A 22,147-nucleotide genomic window follows, 5' to 3' on the forward strand; every position below is an offset into this window, starting at 1 on the left:
CTTTCTATGCAGATACTTAAAGGCACCTTTTTGAGGTTGAGAAAAACAAAGGGAGGATTATGACCCGGAGAAACATCAAAGAGACAATGTCAAAGGGCTTTCGCATTCAAAATGTGCATGATGGCACGGCAGAGATAAACTGTTGCACCTACTCTATTACAATAACTCTTCAAGTCTAAAAGGTGGAACATTATTTGATAAACCGCCAGCTAAATTATGATGCCCGCTGAGTTGAAGTCCCCGGCTCATTCCTGTCTTCTCCTCCGGCTGATCCCAAGACCTCGAAAGTTGATGATTTCCAGTTGATGCCGCTGAGAGCTTCGAACTGGGCTTCTTCGTCAATTAACCCGGCCGGGTCAATCTCCGGGGCGAAGGTGTGCTGACGAGCCGGAGGGATCAGATTGAGGGCTTCATAGCGAGGGGTTGGAATCCTCTGATTCTCCGCATCATAACCCGGCTGGTACTTGGTCAAGTCGGTGTCGTTCCCGATGAGGGTGGCCACCGGGCGTACAGCCTTCACACATGCCGCGAAGTCCTTCTGGTCGAAGGCTGAGCCGTCTTCCTTCAGGCTTGGGTAACCCAGGGCGATGTCTGTCGGGTCTAGCTCCGGCAGGAATGCTTTGGCCCGGCTCAGCGCGGCGATCGCTCCGGCTCTCGCGGAGGCCCGTCGTAGCTCCTGGATCCGCTGCGGCAGAACAGCGAGCCGACGCAGGACTTCGGCCAGATGAGTTGGCACCTCGTTGGATAGGGCCACCACAGCTAAGGCACGCTGTGACCCGGTGTAGAGCTGTTCCACCAGGGTGTACACGGCCTTTAACTTGGTGACCACGCTCTGGTTGAGGTTGGCACTCCTGGGACCTGTTTAACAGAGCCAGATAAGCCGGTGACAAGGATGAATCATGACATATACTAGCTTGATGAAAGCCGGTGAAGCGACTTACCAAAGATAGCAGCCACCATTTGGGAAACCTGGCGCTTTAGGCCGGAGAGCTCGGCGGTCTTCTCAGCAAGGGCCTTCTCCGCCTGTTCCGCCCGGGTCACCAGTGCGGCCTTCTCTTCGACCCAGGCTTTTTTCTCATCATCAAGATCGGTCCTCAATTTTTCTTGAGCAGCGATGCTGGATACAAACTCGGCGTTTGCCTTCCGGGTCTCCATCTCCTGCATCTTCAGCCGGCTCTTGAGATCCGCAAGGTCCGCCTCTAATTTTCTTGCTAACAGCCTGCATATATTTCCGGGTTAATTAACAGTTACTATATAAGTCCTAAGCACTTTCCAAGCAAAGGCACTTGGCACTTGGGGGCTAATGCATATTGAACGTATTTATCTACATACTGCCGGTTCAGTTGAGTAAACGGGAACCTAAGTCTACAACATATTCAAGCATAAGTCGTCGACTTGGGGACTAGCATGACAAAGGTAACTATGCAATAAGTAAGAAGACAGCGGAAGGATACCTCAGATTTTTGTTGGATCTGGTTGACCATGGCGACCTCGGCGTCCCGGCTCTTGTGTACTTGGCTGATGTAGCCAGAGACGAGCTCTCCAATGCTCAAGTCGGTGTAGCCGGAGAGGTCCAGGTTCACCCGGTGGGGCTGCAGCAGCTCCCCCTTCGCGGAGCATTTGGCCAACACGGTCGGTCTCCCCGGCTCAACGAACTCCATCCGGGTGATTACCACGTCCGGGTCGTCTGCTGGTGGAGCTGAGCCGGAGGCCTCCGGGTTAACCGAAGCTTTGGTCGTTGCCTTGGTGATCGGGGCAGAGGCCTCAGGTGTCGTGTCCATTGTAGTGGTGGCTTCGGGGGCGGAGGCAGCTGGCGGCTCTTCCGCTGTTACCTCCGGGTCAGGTAAGTCCGGCACTCCGGCTGATCTGGTTTTCTTCACTCTTTTGGTAAGCTTTGCCTGGGCACTGAACAGACAGAAGTGTTAGGCACACAAAAAGTAAGTACAGACAAAGATAACGTAAGAAGATTGTTGTTACCCCGGTGCAGTCTTGAAGGCCGGCAGATTTGACTGCATGGAGTCACCCGAAGAGGGGGAGGTCTCCTGATAATTGGAGTCAGAAGAGTTGAGTGGCTGACGGATAACACCCGCCAATGGATGAAAAGGGTACAAGTGAGAAAAAACCTCAGTGCGACGCTTCCTTGTTGCGTCAGGTAACCCGGCAGAGAGGTCGGTGTCCTTGCGGGCCCGGGTGTGACGCCGGCTTTCGTGAACCTGCTGCTTCAAAAGAAATTGAGGGTCTTGATGAGCTAACGGATGTGAAAAGCTTACTTTCCGGGTTACTCTTCGGACTTTCAGCTGTGGCAAAGGCTCTGAGTCGGAGGAAAGTGACATTACCTCTTCAACCACCGGGTTATTGGCGCCGGTGTCATCCTGTCAATGAGCAAAGTGTTGATAAGGCGGACAGCAACAAACAACAGATATAGCAAGAATTTAAAGGTTTAAGGGTTACCTCTGACTCAGAGCTGTCGCTTAATTGCATTAGCTCCGAAGCAGTGGGTCGGCTTCCCTTTTTGCGAGGGGCGGCTTTCTTGGCGGCTTTCTTCGCCTTCCTGGCCTTCTTGGCCGCTTCATGGTCATATTTGACCCGCCAGAACTTATCATCAGCCTGAAAGATACAATGATGGATTCTTCAAACGGTTCAGATGAAGGTTATGTGCAAACGAAGATAAAGTTAAAGTCAACGGCTTACCGCTGGGGCTGGATTGGTCTTGCAGAAGGGGGCTAACCCGGTTCTTCCGCAATCTGCAAGGCTCTCGTTTAGAAGAGCCTTGGTCTCTTCTTCTGCAACGTCTTCTGGAAGATCATTGCGACTATGCCTCTGCGGGTCATCCTTTCGCCCGGTGTACTCACACATTAAGCCGGGGCGGCGGCTCAATGGGATCACCCGCCATGAGATCCAGACCCGGACCAGGTCAATTCCGTTCAGACCATTGCCTAGCAGGGCCTTGATCTTATTGATAGTTGGAAGCAGAGGCTGGCGTTCCGCTGCAGTCAGTTTGTCCGACAGCGGATGAGTCGGCTCTAGACGTGTTGGGCGGAAGCCGGGCAGCGGGTTCTCGTGAGCCGGAGACGTATCTTGGCAATAAAACCAAGTCATATTCCAGTCCTTGGGGTGGCTCGGCGGCTCTGCATAAGGGAAAAGACAGTCCCTACGCCGCTGGATGGAGATGCCTCCTAACTCCAGACTTGGCCCGTTGGCACACTCATTCTGGCGGTTTAAGTAAAACAGCTCTCTGAACAGCAGCAGATTAGGCTCTTCTCCAAGGTACACTTCGCAAAAGACTTGGAAGTTGCAGATGTTGGATACGGAGTTGGGTCCTATATCCTGAGGCCGTAGGTCAAAGAAGTTGAGCACGTCCCTGAAAAACTTTGAGCCGGGCGGGGCGAAGCCCCGGCTCATATGGTCTGCGAAGATCACTACCTCCCCGTCCCTTGGTTGTGGTCTCTCTTCCGATGGGTCAGGGGCACGGTAGGACATGATTTCCTTCTTAGGAAAATATCTGGACTTAACGAAATTGGCCAGGGTCTCGTCGGTGACGTTGGACCTCATCCAGTTGCACGTGATGGGAGCCTTGGGAGGCATGGTGAAGGTTGGTGGTCTATGATAAAGAGAAAAGTGTCCGGGTTAATTATAAGCCGGAGATCTATCGTTCAAATTAAGATGGCGGCTTATGAAGGGGACTAATGATATATATTCAGATACGGTGGGTTATTTAAGCCGCAGGGAGATTCAGAGTAAATTGGTTATCTACGGCTTTACCACAGTTAAGCCGGAGGATTCTACAGAGCATGGTTCTCTTTAAACCGGAAAGTTCTACGGCGCGTGTTTTTCTTTAAGCCGGAAGTGTAAGCCGCCAGGATTCAATAGTTGCAGTTTTTACTAAGTGTGGTAAAACAGGTTTCGCATACTACCGTAACTTTTTTGGATCAAAATGGTTGGAGCAAAGAAAATTTTCTAGACCTAAAATGCGGATGCAGGGGAGTTCTTGAGCTCGAACGAAGCATCTATACAGTGGAAGGAGATCTACTGGTACTTGAAATGAGGCTTAAACAACTACCGCACTAGTTTTATGCAAGGTTAAAGATCAACCAAGTACAGTGGCTACAAGAACTACTGAGGGTTGTGGCAATGGCGATGAACGCGAAGAACACAAACGAACCCTACGGTAGATCTATCTGACAGGGCAAAGGAGACTCACCGGAGTTGGAGAAGAGCGGAAGTCGCCGCCGTTTATCTGGTCCGAATCAGGGTGATGCAGCGGCCGGGTTGATGAAGACCAGGGGCGCGACGGCGGCGGCAGTGGCAGAGCTCGGGCAGAGGAGCGACGGCGTGAGGAGGAAGAAGAGAGCGTGTGAAGAACCTGTTGGGCCGGCCTATTTATAAGGCAAGGTCATAAGTGGGCGCGAGATTCAAGGAGACCACGGCGTGGTTATCTCCCCCCCCCCCCATGACGCCTCGATTTTCGGAATGACGGTAAAGCAAAGATCCGCTGCGGATCTGGCGGAGTAAAAAACGGACTTAATGCAGGATGACGTCATGGCGGATTATCCGGAGTCCAGAGAATGACGTCACTCCGGGTTATGGCCTTCGCATGAATGATAAGCCGGAGATTTTTTCTGACAGAAGAGTTGAAGATTGACATGAACCGGCTCAAATCAATCTGGGGCCTAATGTTGAGGATATGGACCTTAGAGTCACCCGCCAGGAGGGGCCGGGTTACTCGTACGGTCGTTGCCAGAAGCCCGGAGCCAAGTTTCAAGACGATGGGCCAGAGGTGGGCTGAGACCCGGATATGGCTTAAGGCCCGTAGTTACAATCATTATTATAGTAGAACTTGTAGCGTAGGGCAAGTATAGTTTAGAGTCTGAGCCGGACACTCTTATGAGCCGGCCGGGACTCTAAGGGCTGCTGGGCGTGTTCCTCCTTATATTAAGGGACGACCCGGCAGCGGTTTAAGGGCGACAACAATCTCATCGAGAGCCGGGCATAGCTGTTTAGCTCCCTAGTTATCGTAACCCTAATCAATATCACCCCAAACTGGACGTAGGCTTTTACCTTCACCGTAAGGGGCCGAACCAGTATAAACCCTCGTGTTCCTTGTCCCGCATAACCCCTTCAAGCTTCCTAGTTGCGATGGCTCCACGACTAAGTCCTAGCTCGAGGACATCTGCCGTGACAATTCCACGACAATGGGATGACATGCTGGTAAGCAGTATGACTTATATCGCCCACAACTCACTTGTATTCTACTCGTGCATAGTATCAACGCATAAAACCAGGCTCGGATGCCACTGTTGGGGAACGTAGTAATTTCAAAAAATTTCCTACGGACAGGCAAGATCATGGTGATGCATAGCAACGAGAGGGGAGAGTGTTGTCCATGTACCCTCGTAGACCGACAGCAGAAGCGTTATCACAACGCGGTTGATGTAGTCGTACGTCTTCACGATCCGACCGATCAAGTACCGAACGCACGGCACCTCCGAGTTCTACACACGTTCAGCTCGATGACGTCCCTCGAACTCCGATCCAGCCGAGTGTTGAGGGAGAGTTTCGTCAGCACGACGGCGTGGTGACGATGATGATGTTCTACCGACGCAGGGCTTCGCCTAAGCTCCGCAACGATATTATCGAGGTGTAATTTGGTGGAGGGGGGCACCGCACACGGCTAAAAGATCTCAAGGATCAATTGTTGTGTCTCTGGGGTGCCCCCTGCCCCCGTATATAAAGGAGCAAGGGAGGAGGAGGCCGGCCCTAGGAGGGGGCGCACCAAGTGTGGAGTCCTACTAGGACTCCCTAGTCCTAGTAGGATTCCACCTCCCATATGGAATAGGAAAAGAGGAAGGGAAAAAGAGAAGGAAGGAAGGGGGCGCCCCCCTTCCATAGTCCAATTCGGACCAGAACAAGGGGAGGGGTGCGGCCACCCTTGAGGCCCTTTTTCTTCTTTCCCGTATGGCCCAATAATGCCCAATACGTATTCCCGTAACTCTCCGGTACTCCGAAAAATACCCGAATCACTCGGAACCTTTCCGAAGTCCGAATATAGTCGTCCAATATATCGATCTTTACGTCTCGACCATTTCGAGACTCCTCGTCATATCACCGATCTCATCCGGGACTCCGAACTCCTTCGGTAAATCAACATACATAAACTCATAATAAAACTGTCATCGTAACTTTAAGCGTGCGGACCCTACGGGTTCGAGAGCTATGTACACATGACCGAGACACGTCTCCGGTCAATAACCAATAGCGGGACCTGGATGCCCATATTGGATCCCACATATTCTACGAAGATCTTTATCGGTCAGACCGCATAACAACATACGTTGTTCCCTTTGTCACCGGTATGTTACTTGCCCGAGATTTGATCGTCGGTATCTCGATACCTAGTTCAATCTCATTACCGGCAAGTCTCTTTACTCGTTCCGTAATACATCATCCCGCAACTAACTCATTAGTCACAATGCTTGCAAGGCTTATAGTGATGTGCATTACCGAGTGGGCCCAGAGATACCTCTCCGACAATTGGAGTGACAAATCCTACTCTCGAAATACGCCAACCCAACAAGTACCTTTGGAGCCACCTGTAGACCACCTTTATAATCACCCATTTACGTTGTGACATTTGGTAGCACACAAAGTGTTCCTCCGGTAAACGGGAGTTGCATAATCTCATAGTCATAGGAACATGTATAAGTCATGAAGAAAGCAATAGCAACATACTAAACGATCGGGTGCTAAGCTAACGGAATGGGTCAAGTCAATCACGTCATTCTCCTAATGAGGTGATCCCGTTAATCAAATGACAACTCATGTCTATGGCTAGGAAACATAACCATCTTTGATTAACGAGCTAGTCAAGTAGAGGCATACTAGTGACACTCTGTTTGTCTATGTATTCACACATGTATTATGTTTCCGGTTAATACAATTCTAGCATGAATAATAAACATTTATCATGATATAAGGAAATAAATAATACTTTATTATTGCCTCTAGGGCATATTTCCTGCAGCCCGGGCTCCTCGCGATCCTGGCGCAGTCAGCAGAGGAGGCCGCCGCGGCGGCGGCGCTGCAGGCCCAGGAGGAGGCGGCGATGGCGGCGCAGCAGGCGGCGATGGCGCCGCCGGAGTGGCAGCAGGAGTGGCAGCAGGCGCCGGCGGCGGAGGAGGAAGAGGATTCGGACGACGTCTCGGTGGACTGGGACGACGTCGCGAACCGGTCCAGCAGCGACGATGACGGCGGCAACGGCCCGGCCGTGATTGACCTCGTTGATAGTGACGCCGGGTAGTTTTTTTAGTGTGTTGTTTAGGTAATTTGGTTATGTCGTTCTAAGCCTAAGTACTAAACTTTATGTACGAACTAGACTTTATGTACGAACTTATCATCATCGAGTTCGCTCGAGTATGTAAAATCTCTTATCTCTGTTGAATGAAATTTGAGTGAAATTTGTTTTGTCCATTTCATTTGAGAGTATTGATTTGATGATGCATTTGTACACGAATATATGGTAAAACATAAGAAATTAGTAACAATGCTCAATGTAAAGTTACGTGATTGAATGCATGTAAAGAAACGAAATTTTGCGAGTGTGTGCGCATCCCGAATTTAGTCCTGCACGCATGATATGAACGAAATCACACAAGAAACACACGTCGCGGCACGTCCGGACAGCGGTTTAGGGTACTTTCGCCTAGAAAACCCTAGAAAATGCATCGGACGTAAAAAAAATATCGAAAATTGCCGTGCGTTCTGTGGATGGTCAAGGCAACGTGTGGAACCCCCTCTCCGGGAGACCGAAAAGTAGCTGGTTGCACTGGGGCTACGTGATCACATGCATGCAAGTGGACCAAAGTGTGCGTACACGTGGGCACGGCCAACGTAGGCCCCCACGCAAGGTTGTAACGAAAACAGATACGAAACGAATGTTGCGTCACGTCCGGCCAGTGTTTTATTGATTTTTGATCGCGAAAACCATAGAAAATGCATCGAGCGTTGGAAAAATATGCAAATTGGCGTGGGCGCTGTGGATGGTGATGCCAACGTGTGGAAAAAGTTACGTGACGTTTGATGGAGTAGAAAAAAACCGTAGTTGGGAACCCCCTCTCCGGGAGACCGAAAACTAGCTGGTTGCACTGGGGCTACGTGATCGCATGCATGTAAGTGGACCAAAGTGTGCGTACACGTGGGCACGGCCAACGTAGGCCCCCACGCAAGGTTGTAACGAAAACGGATACAAAACGAACGTTTTGTCACGTCCGGCCAGTGTTTTATTGATTTTTGACCGGGAAAACCATACAAAATGCATCGAGCGTCGGAAAAATATGCAAATTGGCGTGGGCGCTGTGGATGGTGATGCCAACGTGTGGACAAAGTTACGTGACGTTTGACGGAGTAGAAAAAACCGTAGTTGGGAACCCCCTCTCCGGGAGACCGAAAACTAGCTGGTTGCACTGGGGCTACGTGATCGCATGCATGCAAGTGGACCAAAGTGTGCGTACACGTGGGCATGGCCAACGTAGGCCCGCACGCAAGGTTGTAACAAAAACGGATACAAAAAGAACGTTGCGTCACGTCCGGCGAGTGTTTTACTTATTTTTGACCGGGAAAACCATAGAAAATGCATCGAGCGTCGGAAAAATATGCAAATTGGCGTGGGCGCTGTGGATGGTGATGCCAACGTGTGGAAAAAGTTACGTGACGTTTGACGGAGTAGAAAAAAAACCGTAGTTGGGAACCCCCTCTCCGGCAGACCGAAAAGTAGCTGGTTGCACTGGGGCTACGTGATCGCATGCATGCAAGTGGACCAAAGTGTGCGTACACGTGGGCACGGCCAACGTAGGCCCGCACGCAAGGTTGTAACGAAAACGGATACAAAACGAACGTTGCGTCACGTCCGGCCAGTGTTTTATTGATTTTTGACCGGGAAAACCATAGAAAATGCATCGAGCGTCGGAAAAATATGCAAATTGGCGTGGGCGCTGTGGATGGTGATGCCAACGTGTGGAAAAAGTTACGTGACGTTTGACGGAGTAGAAAAAAAACCGTAGTTGGGAACCCCCTCTCCGGGAGACCGAAAACTAGCTGGTTGCACTGGGGCTACGTGATCGCATGCATGCAAGTGGACCAAAGTGTGCGTACACGTGGGCACGGCCAATGTAGGCCCACACGCAAGGTTGTAACGAAAACGGATAAAAAACGAACGTTGCGTCACGTCCGGCCAGTGTTTTATTGATTTTTGACCGGGAAAACCATAGAAAATGCATCGAGCGTCGGAAAAATATGCAAATTGGCGTGGGCGCTGTGGATCGTGATGCCAACGTGTGGAAAAAGTTACGTGACGTTTGACGGAGTAGAAAAAAACCGTAGTTGGGAACCCCTCTCCGGGAGACCGAAAACTAGCTGGTTGCACTGGAGCTACGTGATCGCATGCATGCACGTGGACCAAAATGTGCGTACACGTGGGCACGGCCAACGTAGGCCCCCACGCAAGGTTGTAACGAAAACGGATACAAAACGAACATTGCGTCACGTCCTGCCAGTGTTTTATTGATTTTTGACCGGGAAAACCATAGAAAATGCATCGAGCGTCGGTAAAATATGCAAATTGGCATGGGCGCTGTGGATGATGATGCCAACGTGTGCAAAAAATGACGTGACGTTTGACGGAGTGAAAAAAAATACGTATCAATCAATGTATTTTCGATATTGGATGTTTTAAAACACGAACGCAAGTAATGATTGAGAAAAAACTAATGAATGGGTTGTTAGAAAAAAATTTAATAGATAGGCCCCACGTATACATGCATATCCATCGGGGGTCAAAGCCCTAGTGGACGCCGCCTCAACGCCTCCACGATCGCCAGTCCACGCCGCCTCAACGCCTCCACGCCACCTCCACGATCGCCTCCCCCGACGCCATCCTTTGCGGCCGACGCTGCCCCCGACGCCACCTCACGCCGCCTCCATGATCGCCTCCCCCGACGCCGTCAGCGGCCGACGCCACCTCACGCCGACGCCACGATCGCCTCCCCCAACGCCATCTGCGGCCGACGCCGCCCCCGACGCCACCTCACGCCGACGCCAGCTCACGCCGACGCCATCTGCCACCGACGCCAGCTCACGCCGTCGCCCCCGTCGCCACGTAACGCCGACGCCCCCAACTTGGTAAACACAGATTCGGACCTACTTGCATGTTTCATGTGTTTTATCATAGATCATAGATCATGTGCCGACGCCCCCAACATGATGAATTTTATTTGCAGGTTGCGACCGACGCCATCTGCCACCAACGGCACCGCGCCGTCGTCCCCCAGGGCCGGCCCTGATCCCATGGCAGGAGGTACTATGCATTCATCATGTTTATCATGTACCCATATATAGTAGCTAACATTTTTTTTGCTCCTATTCCTAGCGACGGTGGAGTACGGAGATATTTTTTGTTCGGTTGAGAAGTGGTGTCTCTTGGTCAGCAAACTAAACTCTAGGCAGAAAAAGCATTTTGCAAGCACTAGTCTGGAAAAAATGCTGATGATTCCTAGTGTGCTCATGCGAAAATGTTTGCTCAAGTTCATTATTAAATCATATGCGTTGGACAGAAAAAGGTTCATCATGCCATCAAAAAATGGTGCGATATCATTGCGCACCGAAGATGTGTTTGACATTTTCGGGCTATAGAACAAGGGCAAAGATGCCATGAAAGCGCTAGGAAAAGGGGGGTTAAAGGCGAAGGTGAAGGTGCCTAGTCGCTTTCTAGATTCCAATACGGGGGAAATGATGATAGACTCGCTGATTGAGAACATCGTTGCCACTGGCACGTACGATGATGATTTTCTCCGTAGAATTGTTCTGGTTCTTCTAGGCACGGTTCTTGCACCGCAGTCCACGAAAGAAGTTCCTAATGCTTATTACAAGTTAGTGCACGATGTGGAGGCCATCAAAGCATTTAATTGGAACGCGTTTACTTTACGCGTTTGCGTTGAAGGCTTCACAAAGACCTTATCAGATCTTACAAAATTTACTTGGCCGATCGGAAACCTTGCCCTCCTACAGGTAAATCTTATGTTATATTTGTTTCTTTCGAACTATAGTTTGTCAAAAAAATTGCTAATATACTTCATGTTCATGCAGTACTTGTTTTGGGAGAAAGTGCAGCCACTGGATGATGAGGCATTTGATCCATTGGCTCATGAATATCCGTTGATGCTTAATTGGTCAGAAGATGAGGCTAAGAAGCGTGACGCGTACGACACGTCATACGGCCGTGGTAATGGGACGGTAAGTTACTATTAATATGTTACTATTTCGTACTGCATGTACTTATGTTATTATTTATATGTTGAGAAATTTATATTGATTTTACGTGTCACAGATTGATGACGTGATAAGTGAGAAGTACAGGCATACATTAATTGCTCAGCAAGGAAGAAAGGCGGAGGAAGAATTAGAGCAAGAAATAGAGCAAGAAGATCGTGCCCAAAAAAAGAAAGATAATAGAGATGAGGCTTCATCGAGCAGGGATAGTACATTAGATCAAGTGATGAAATGCATCAAAGATATGCAAAAAGAAATTAGACTTCTCCCTCAAAAATGTGCGGAGGTAATATCAGTGATGTTCAGTTTACATTGGATTATTCATAATTTATGCATGTAGTTAATGCTTTCGATGTGTCATTGCAGATAGTAGTGGAGAAGCTGGAGAAGAAAGGTCTTGTATTCAAGCCAAACAAGGGGTCTGATGATGACATTGAGTTTGTGGAGCATAGTGAAGACTGGGTGGGGAAGTATGGTCCATCAAAATACAAATCATCAAAACATTGGACAGATGTAAAATCAACTCCTGCAAAAGAAGATATGGACAACATGGTGGACGCATCCTTCACCACTGGGAACGGGAATAATTTGGCGCGTGAGAAAGGTGTGCATCACAACACACCTGGTACAGGAGATGAAGGAGACCCCTTCGTTATTGAGGACAATGGTAATTCACCCAACCCATCTCTTGCGACGGTAGACACGAATGACTTTCCGGCTATTACTTCAATCCCCAAGAATATGAATGAAGTGTCAGACGGGTCTAGCGCCGATAAATCTGAGGAGATTAGTATGGATAGTCTGAACACCCGTATTAAAAATGCGAAAGAAAATGGCACTCCGGAGAATGATGGGAAAGGCAAGAGGAAACAGTCAAAATATTGTCTTTCACCTTACCAGTAGAACGGTGGACGTAAACGTGCAAAGAAAAGTAAGTGCTAGGTAATTTATTCTTGCAACATACTTCTGTACTTGCATTCACACTTTATTAACTCATTGTTTCTTACTATTTTAGGTCTGTTTGGTATAAGAGCTGCTATGATTAATACTGATTACATTAATGAGGATCACATAGAGGCCGCGAAGGTTTATATCCGGACACTGGCAGACTCGGATAAGCTTTGCAGCAAAACTGTCGTGCACATGACGGGAATTGGTGGGGAAACATGTACACATGAAATGCTTGAAGCCATCATTTCGAAAAAGTGGTTGCATGGCGGTGTAAGTATTGTCAATAATTTATTAAGTTGTACATGTCATTTACATAAATTATCTAATAGGCGTATTGATGTTATGTTATTTTGTAGGTCATCAATAGTTATTGCAACCATATGCAGACCCATAATCCTCGTGCTGACCGTCACATATTATCATCTTGGGTGTCCCACTGGCTTATTCTTCGTGCTGATGGAAAGGTTAACAACTCTAAGAGGCATTTTATGGATCACTTCACAAACCAAACTAAAATGGTGTCTAGAGTTAGTGAAGAGTATTTCATCAAAGATAAGGTACTTCAGTTTAGTATGATCATTCGTAGTACATCTGTGTGTACACCAACATGAATAAACTTTGTTGTAGGCATACTTTCCTTTTCATGTGGAAGAAAATCATTGGATAACAGTTCTTATGCACAACAAGAAAAAAGAGTTTCAAGTTTTAAACTCTACTGGTAAATGCAGCAAAAGAGTTCTTGCAAAGATTGCTAAGCTGGTAAGCTTGCAACGTTACATAAAACAATATATAGTTATTCGAAACGTACTTCATATGAATTTGTCATTTTTATTTCAGAGGGCAGAAATAGCAAATGATACAAAGGAGGTGAATGCTCTTATTGAAACGGAACATCCTGACGTATCATCCTGGCCAATAAGGGAGTACGATATGCCGTCACAAACAGACGGGTATGTTCCAAATGTTTAATTAGTATGTACTTGTCTGATCCATCAATAATTGACTTGTGGTTTCTTGCAGAGTCTCTTGTGGTCTTTTCGTGGTGAAATGCGTTCAAAACTGGGACGGAGATGATTGGACATTTGAGTTCGATCAAGATGAGGTTAATGCTTCAAGGGGACGCATTCTAGCTGAAATACTTTTTTCAGAATGCAACACGAAGGAAGTAGTGAAAGAGAAGATCCTCAAGATCATGGAGAAGAAATGAGTCGGAGGATGGGGTGTTGGCTATTATCTCCACTAAATAAACGTGCCGTTGTCGGTACTTGATACAATTTACATATTAAGACATCTCATTATTTGCAGTGGTCGGTATTTGCTACAATATCACTCATATCTGCGGCATGGTTTAGCATGTTTCGCAACTAAATAAATGTGATGTGGTCTGCTACAATATCACTCTTATTTGCAGCATTGTGGGTGATGATTTTTGAACATGTTATATTCGCACTTTGTATTATGCACTGTTTGCCATTTTCAATGTGGGCTAATATTATCCACTGTTTCCCATGTTAACTTTGTATGTACTGCCATTTGTTTGTCATACTTCCTGTATTCCAATGATCCTTTGTATGTCAGCTTTGTAATTCCACATAAAAAGTGGTGGTCAGTGCGGGCAGTCCCACAAACGTCCAGCGGACTGACCATTTGCATCCTGACCGGCCGGCAGCTCCTTTCTGTGCAAGTAGTTAAGTTACAAAAAATGTCCAAAAGAAAAGTTATAAAAAAATGCCCAACCACCGCTGCTGGGCCCATAGTAGCTTACAGAACGTACCCAAATCAAGCTCAAAGGCGACTCGGGCGGCTGATCGAGCCCACTAGCGGGCCCAGCAACGGGGTCCAACGGGGCACAGGAGAGTAGTAACAGAGGAGTTCGAAACAGGGGGCGGAGGCAGCTATTTAAGCCGCTCCTCGCCCCCCCCCCCCCCCCCGCTTCCGAGGTGGTACTAAAGATGGCGCCCCCATTGCGCCCAACGCTGCACGCGGTCGCCGCAAGGCTCAGGAGGCCTAATTTACGTTGTCTCGGGCCGGCCTAGTTTGGCCCAATGAAGGCACGCCGCCACTGGCACCCTCCCCCGGCCCACGCCCCCTCCCGTCGCCTGCGCGGGGCACCATCGTCGTTTTTAGTCCCACCTCGGAAGCAGGGGGTCGCGAGGAGCGGCTTAAATAGCTGCCTCCGCCCCCTGTTTCGAACTCCTCTGTTACTACTCTCCTGTGCCCCGTTGGACCCCGTTGCTGGGCCCGCTAGTGGGCTCGATCAGCCGCCCGAGTCGCCTTTGAGCTTGATTTGGGTACGTTCTATAAGCTACTATGGGCCCAGCAGCGGTGGTTGGGCTATTTTTTTGTAACTTCACTTTTTGAAAAAAATTGACAGAAAGGAGCGGCCGGAAACAGCAGCAAACAACAAACAAAATCATCATCATGCCCAGGTAGTACAACATATATGCCCAGATAGCAAACAGCAAACAAAATCATCATCATGCCCAGGTAGTATAACATATGCACTGTCATCTCCAAATTTATTACATAAATCTTTTGACAAAACATAAACAAATATCTTATCAAGTTTTCTTGTGCACACGTACGAATAAAAACAACATAGGTTCATGCGACCACTTTTATTCTTCCTACAAACCTAGCCGCGTCTCTACGCCCAGTTCCTGAACAAAACATAAAGAAATGGGTGAGCAAATATAGTTGGTAAAATCAAAGTAGCAACATAACAAAAATAAGAAGATAACATCTTACTTTTCGTTCAAATGACATGTAGCCTTATTATGACCTAGGAGACTACACAGACTGCACAAAGGACCATTTTTCTTCTCTGTAAAATCTTTTGGCCTACCATTCTTTGTAACGTCGGGGCCCCCCTTTGACCGCCCCTTCTTAGGTGCACCCTTCGTCGAAACTTTCTGAGGATCACCAATACCAGGCTCAACTTGTTGTGCCTGACTTGCCTCCTTCTTAAGCATAGCATACCTTCTACTTCCTATAAGTTCCACCTCTGAAATCTTTTTCTGCGCTATTATGTTGTCCAGACACTTCATCAACTCGTCGAACAAGAAGGGATCATTTGCTGCAACATGAGCAGCTTCTGCGGTTTTAATGGTTATTGCACTATACCGTTCTCTCTCCAATGGCCCTGACCAACCCCATCCAAACATATCACTCTTCCGCTGCACAGGCAACCCATCTCTCGCATGTTTGGACAACCGATGCAGGACACAACACTTTGGTATTTCAGTTAAGTTCAGATGATGGAGAACAAACAGAATGTGTTTGCATGGCAGCCCTTTCCGAACCATCCTAAGACAACTGCATGTAATAGTTTCTTCTGAGTTACCTGGTTCATAAACAACATTGTACCTGAACTTGTGGTTATCCTTCCATGTCACCATGAATGTCTGACGCCCAATTCCCACGAGCGTCTCAAATATCTCCAGCTGACCCATCTTATGCAAATCATCTTGCAGGATGTAGAAATTAGCAGGTGTGAATACTTTGGCGGCATGCTCCTCAAGGGCCTTATATTCAGTAACCGACGGTGGTTCCTTCTGGAATGCCTCGCAGTCATCGTACGCCTCGTTCTCACGCAGGCGAACTATACAGTTCTCATAATGCACCACCAAATCAACAATTGTCATACCGTAGTCCAGGTGAAGGTGAAGGCAGGAGTTGAGGCTTTCACTCCTCTGGTTACTTCGCATACCAAGGAAAAAACCATCGGAAAGATATGAAGCTGCCCAAAGTCTCCTCTTCCTGTACATCCTGTCAAGCCACTCTTCAGTTCTATCCGTCTTCCACTTATCATAGAAAGCTTTCCATCTCTGCTCAAAGTTCGCTTGAGAGGTGGCATAGTACAGGAGCGATCTGAACTCATCCAGTGACTTGTAATGCAGGTGCCTCTGCATATTTTTCTCGATATGCCAGGAGCAAAGACGATGGAAAACATCTGAAAGGACAGTCCGAATAGCCCGGATCATTGCAGCGTCACCGTCTGTGATTATTGACTTTGGCTTCACCTGACAGTTTGCCTTCATAAATGTCTGCAGCAGCCACACGTATGTCCCTTCCGTCTCGTCAGCAATGATGGCACAACCAAACACTGTGGTGCAACGGTGGTTGTTAACTCCGACAAAGGGGATGAACGGCATACCGTATCTGTTCATCTTATACGTGCTATCAAACACGACCACATCTCCGTAATCCTGATAGTCCCTCCGCGACTGTGCATCGCACCAGAACATACTCTTCAGTCGCCCTTCCTTGTCACGCACATACTCAAAAAAAACTCAGGGTCCTTCTCCTTCCTGCTCCTCATAATGCCAACTGCCGTCTCTGCATCACCCTTCGCAATGAGCTTCATTTTTTCTCTGCAACAAAGATTGTAAATGTCCCTCCTGATAAGCCCGCACTTATCGTACGAACCGTATCTGCTGATGAAGTTGTCCATTATAATATGCTTTCTTATCCCGGCCGCTTCCATCGCCAATATCTCGGCCCTCTGGCCATCTCCAATCCGTCTGTGTGACCACAAAAAAAAACCTCGTCGGGCCGAGCCATCGTGTGGTTGTGATCATCCACGAATGATGCGACGAACCAAACGCCACGTTCTCTGTCCAGCTTCACCACCATATGTGCACCGCAGTTGCAACGAGTCTCCGGTCGAAGCCTGCGCTTGCGGCCCTCCATGGTTATGAACTTGCTCTGCCTTCTCCCTGCCCTGGAGCAAAGAAACCGCCGGTACCGTATCATTCCCGAAGCACCTCGTTTCACCTTCTGTTTCCTGATGCTAAACCCGTGCTCTCTGGCGTGATTGTTGTAGAATATGTATGCATCCCCTTGCGACCGAAAGGTCATAGCCATGACCTTCCAGTGTGTCTCAAGCATCTTCTGCTGCCTTTGAGCCTCCTCAATATCGATCTCTCCCTCATCGTGATCAACGCTAGGACCATCTGACTCCTCCTACAACATTCATTTCAAAATATATATATGTCAACTACTATCATTTAAATCATAGTATTGACCGATGTACAACATCTATCAACTAACCTGGCTCAAGTTATCTGCAAATGATTCCTGCCAACTATGTTGCACATTGTCAACATCCACATCTTCATGCAAATTTGTACGCAAGGATATATAGTTAGCCATGCCATACTTTACAAATTCAAAAATAAAATGAAAATATACGCCACTTACGTTTTCACTATTTGCGCCATGTTCATTATTATGAAAATCATCCGGAGGTAAGATATCATATGACGAGACGGAATCATTGTCGCTGCTCTCATCATCTTCGTTCAAATTTTCATTATCGGTCTTAGTCACCTTATCAGTATCATTCTCGTCCCTCCCGAATGCGGATTCTTCGTCCATGTCAACACGCCTAACTCACAGAACTGCAAAACATCGTGTGTTAGGTTTAGTACACTGCATCATGCCCAAAGCAACGATAGTTCTCTAAATCATGCGGTAGTCCGTAGAGGCGGCGCTGCGGCATGAGGTTTTGATGAACCCTAAACCCTAAATCAGTACATGCACGAACTATCCCTCACTTCTATCCATCATGCCCGCCCCATGCCCGCTAGGTTTAGATGACAAACCTTGGCTCGCGGTGTAGACGTCGCCGGCGTTCGACGACGGCCTTCAGGCGGTGACGTGCACGACGATCAACCGGCCGGATGCTTGGCAGGATCCGCGGCGGGGGGGGGGGGGGGGACCGTGGTGCGGATGCGGCGTCGGACGTCGACGGTGAGAGGCGGCCCCGGACGACGTTGGGACGGCGAGGGCGGCGACGGAGGACGACAGTGAGAGGGACGACGGACGACGACGGTGACAGGCGGCGACGGACGACTTTGGGACAGACGTTGAGAGGCGGCGATGGACGACGTTGGGCTGGACGGTGAGAGGCGGCCACGGACGATGACGGTGCGAGGCGGCGACGGACGAAGTTGGGACGGCGAGGGCGGCGTCGGGCGGGGTTCGTACGGCGGCGATCCGCGGCGGCGGTGATAGACCAGTTGGAACTACCGTGATCGGGCGACCAGATGGGGCGGGCGAGAAGATTGGGCAGGCGAGTAGATCGTGGCGTTTTTTTCAGATCTCGATATGCCCGGCACAACTGTACAATACGAGGTGGGCATACGTTTCTTCTGTATGACCATTTTGCCCTTCTACGTTTTGTTGTTGGGGGGGGGGGGGGGCTACCGAAGCAAGGCCCTACATCATATTGTTATCAGTTACCGCTTAGCATGCATAAGTAATTGAATGGGAAGAACTTAAAAGGGAACATGTGAGCATATTATAAAGAAAAGCTGTAATAAACTGGATGGATTTACTCTTTCAACTGAGAAGTTTGTCCAATTCATGGAGCCTAAGCCCCAAGGAAACAAGCAAATGCTAGAGCTACAGTTTTTTATGAGCATTTTAGGTACTATGTCAGAACAAATACCTCCATTCTTCCAAATAAACAAATCCCTCTGGGCACAAATATGCAGGTGTTGGGAACTTCATTTTACCTTGCTGCATAATGAAGATTCAAATTACTTCTAGAAAGGCATGAAGGAAAGAATGAGAAAGAAGTAGCACCTACTATGAGAACAGCCACCAGCCACCAACAGCCAAGACCGGAAATAAACATGAGAAACAACGACAGCCGTAAGCTGCACCTTGCTCCAAGCGCTGGGTAGAAGACTGTGCCCCTCATTAATCCATTCACAACAATACACATGAAAAAACCTGAATCTTGAGCGGATGAACAGGCAAATCCGAGAGAGAGAGAGAGAGAGAGAGGCCATGGAGAAGTGGGCTTACCTTCAAAGGAGCATGGTGGTGGCGGTTGGCGCCGTAGAATGAAGCGTGCTGCACACAGATGGCCACCCTCCATCAGCCAACACGAGATGACCTCGTCGCAGCGTGCAGCTCCTTCGTCCCTCACCACACGGGGAGCGATGGTCGCGCACCCCCTTCTCGTCGAGCTCGGGAAGGGCGAACTGGATCTCGGCCGCTAGGATGGATCTTGCCGGCACGAGTCACACGGCTGGGCAGAGGAGGAGAAGGGGAGAAGGTATGCGGTGTTGGCGAGGGGGAGGAGATGATGCGGCGGCGGCGAGCGAGCTCACCGAGGAGAGCAGTGTCGGCGAGCGAGATAGCTGGAGAGAACGGCGAAGGGAGAGGACGGGAGCGTGGCGGCGGCTGCGATGGGGCGTGGGCGAGTGGTCCCCTGTCCATCCACAGAACGCCACAAAAGGTTAAACACGTAAATTCTCCAAAATGCCCTCGGCGGGTGTGAAAACTACAGGCGGTGGCATGATATTTTGACCGCAAAAAGCATACACTAGACGCCTACCCAGACACAGCCGCTGACAGGCGCGGCCCGCACATGAGTTACCCACACGTCAGCGAGATTAAGCCAAAGCTATGGAATGAGCGAGACCGGGAGGGGGCGGTAACTGTTCATTCCAGCAGTGCTCATCCCAGATCCAACGGTCCAGCTTCTTCCAGATCTCGATCCGACGCCCAGAATCGCATCAAGCGAACGAATCGGACGGTCCACGATCGCTAAGCTCTGAGGAGGCTCGGTGAAACATCGGTCTCTTATTTCTGGATGTGACGTGGTGGGGGAGGAGGACGTATCCAGTGCACCGGCGTAATTCATGCACCCAATGCACCGATCCTACATGAGCCATTGGATAAAAAACAGAGGGATAAAAAACAGAGGGAGATGAGCTGGCCACAGAAATGGATAGTTGGTACATTTGGAAAACATTTCTTCTATTGTGTAGAAATCAACCCACACCCCATATCTCACATTCTCACTCTTCCATCAATAAAATTGTTTACTTTTTTTTGTCCAAATAAAACGGGGTCATGTATTTTAAATTGGATATCCGATTTCGAAATTGTTTTGACTGCCAGCTTTGTTTTAAGGAGATCTTTGACCACACATCAAGTTTTGAGTATAGTTTAAAAAGCAACACATTTAAAAAAAACTATCTTCAACATTGATCTTGTTTCAAAGGTCTCCTCAAGACAAATACGGCAATCAAATTCAAAATCAGACATTCGATTTAAAATACATCACCCGTTTTGTGATTGAGCCAAAAAAAAAACTAAACATACATGTTTACTAGTAATAGAAATAGGAGTGAGAGATATGGAGTGCGGGTTGAGTTTTTTTGAAGTGAAGGGTTGTCTCTGCAAAAATGGTATTGTCTAACTTCTGACCAGATCTGGGTCATTCCTTTTTCATTTATTGGCCCAAAAGCTACTGGTGCATTGGATGCACATATTAGCTTCGTGCATAGGATATGAGACCTCCTCCTTGGCGCCTTTAGCGCCTGTTAGCCAAGCCAGCGCCAGCTGCGTCGGTTGCATGGGCCTGGCCCAGCAACGCTCACTGGCTGCCGCTGGTCGCTCGCTGGCCGGCTGCCATCGCTCGATCGTGGGCTCCTGCCGCTCGCTCGCTAGCTGCATCGCTTGCTAAAAAAGAAAGGTGACTGCTCGATTGCTTTTTTTCTTCACTCCAAAAATGCTACAGTATGTAATAGTTTTCTTTGGAAAAATGAACTGGTTTGCTACAGTACTCTTGTCCTTTGAAAAAAATTATGGAATACGAAAAAAAGTTCATCAAATTCCGAAAAAGTTCCCGAATTCGAAAAAAAGTTCAGCAGTTCGAAAAAGTTCAACAAATTCAGAAAAAAGTTCACAGAATTCTGAAAAAGTTCATCGAATTTCGAAAAAAGTTCAACGAATTCCAAAAAAGGTTCACCGAATTCGGAAATAGTTCATCGGATTTACAAAACGTTCATCAAATTTTCGAAAAAATCATCAAAATTCAAGAAAAAAGTTCATCGATTTGCGGAAATATTCATGAAGGAGAAAAGTTTCACGAATTTGAAAAAATAAAGAAAAGGGGAAGAATAATGGAAAAAAAGAAGAAGTAAAAGAAGGGAAAACAATATAGCGATTACACAAAGGGATGTGGTGGGTTGGTCGTTGCGTTTTGCTCTAAACTCACTGGTCGTGGGTTCGAGACCCAGCTTCTGGCGCACCTTTTGCAGTTTAGAAACAGAAAAAAAAAAAGAATCAAAACTGGGCCGGCCCAACGTGGTGACAGGGGTATGCGCCCATTAGTGGAAAGACCTGTAGCGGGCGCTAAAGGAGTCAAATAGGATTTAGCATAGGATATGTTCTCCAAGGAGCTTGTATTCCACATCCATGACTATACTTATAGCTACTGGACCGGACCATATTTGATGTTTTTTCGTTCGCAGACTTTCAATTGCGTTCGTTGGGTTGGTTTCCTCATTTTTTTTCTCTTTCAGTTTTTTTCTTCTGCGGCTTTCTTTGCCTTTTGGCCTTTCCTTCATTTTTTCACCAGTTTCCTTCATTTTATGGTTTTCTTTTGTCTTTATCTTTTTCTGTTTGTTTCTTTCTCGGTTTTCTTTTCTTTCTTTCTTTGTTTTTTCCTTGGTTTTCATAAGCCTTTTTGTTTTACTTTGTTTCTTTCTACGGTTTCTTGATTTCATTCTTATGCATTAGTTTCTTTGGTTTTTCATTCTTTCATTTTTATTTTCTTTGTTATTTATCGGTTTTCATCAATTTTATTTTTTTAAGACATGTTAATTTTTTTAGTACAGATTTCAACATTTTTCTTATACATCGGATTTTTTTTTATATTCATGTTTATCAACTTTAAAAAAATACATGATTAACATTTTCTGAAAACATATCTTTTTAGATATCTACTTTTCTCGTACACATTGTACATTTTTGGTATATATCTAATAGTACATTTTTCTAATTGCTTTTGACATCTCTTAAATAGTTGTTCAACATTTTTTCAATATATGCCAAATATTTTTTTGATATC

General features: G+C 47.6%; 1 protein-coding gene and 1 long non-coding RNA gene across 2 annotated transcripts; both read right to left on the minus strand.

Annotated features, from left to right (window-relative positions):
- Positions 1-16,294: 16,294 nt before the first annotated feature.
- LOC123162088 (protein FAR1-RELATED SEQUENCE 11-like) lies at positions 16,295-17,775 on the minus strand. The gene is made up of 2 exons (XM_044579892.1): positions 17,323-17,775; positions 16,295-17,235 (listed from the first exon to the last, which is right to left on the minus strand). Exons 1-2 carry the CDS (start codon positions 17,647-17,649, stop codon positions 16,738-16,740), a joined length of 825 nt encoding a protein of 274 aa, XP_044435827.1. The 5' UTR covers positions 17,650-17,775; the 3' UTR covers positions 16,295-16,737.
- Positions 17,776-18,723: 948 nt separating this feature from the next.
- LOC123162098 (uncharacterized) lies at positions 18,724-19,482 on the minus strand. The gene is made up of 3 exons (XR_006481041.1): positions 19,087-19,482; positions 18,866-18,954; positions 18,724-18,795 (listed from the first exon to the last, which is right to left on the minus strand). It is a non-coding gene; the product is annotated as an uncharacterized lncRNA (long non-coding RNA).
- Positions 19,483-22,147: the final 2,665 nt, after the last annotated feature.

The sequence above is a fragment of the Triticum aestivum genome, chromosome 1D (assembly GCF_018294505.1).
Source record: "Triticum aestivum cultivar Chinese Spring chromosome 1D, IWGSC CS RefSeq v2.1, whole genome shotgun sequence".
Classification (NCBI taxonomy): Eukaryota; Viridiplantae; Streptophyta; class Magnoliopsida; order Poales; family Poaceae; genus Triticum; species Triticum aestivum.

What these genes read in the sequence shown, in the direction of transcription:
- LOC123162088 (XM_044579892.1), bottom strand. Translation starts at nt 17,649, where the DNA reads ATGGACGAAGAATCCGCATTCGGGAGGGACGAGAATGATACTGATAAG. An exon ending in TTGCAGATAACTTGAGCCAG is followed by an intron (nt 17,236 to 17,322) that starts GTTAGTTGATAG and finishes TGAATGTTGTAG; the next exon opens with GAGGAGTCAGATGGTCCTAG.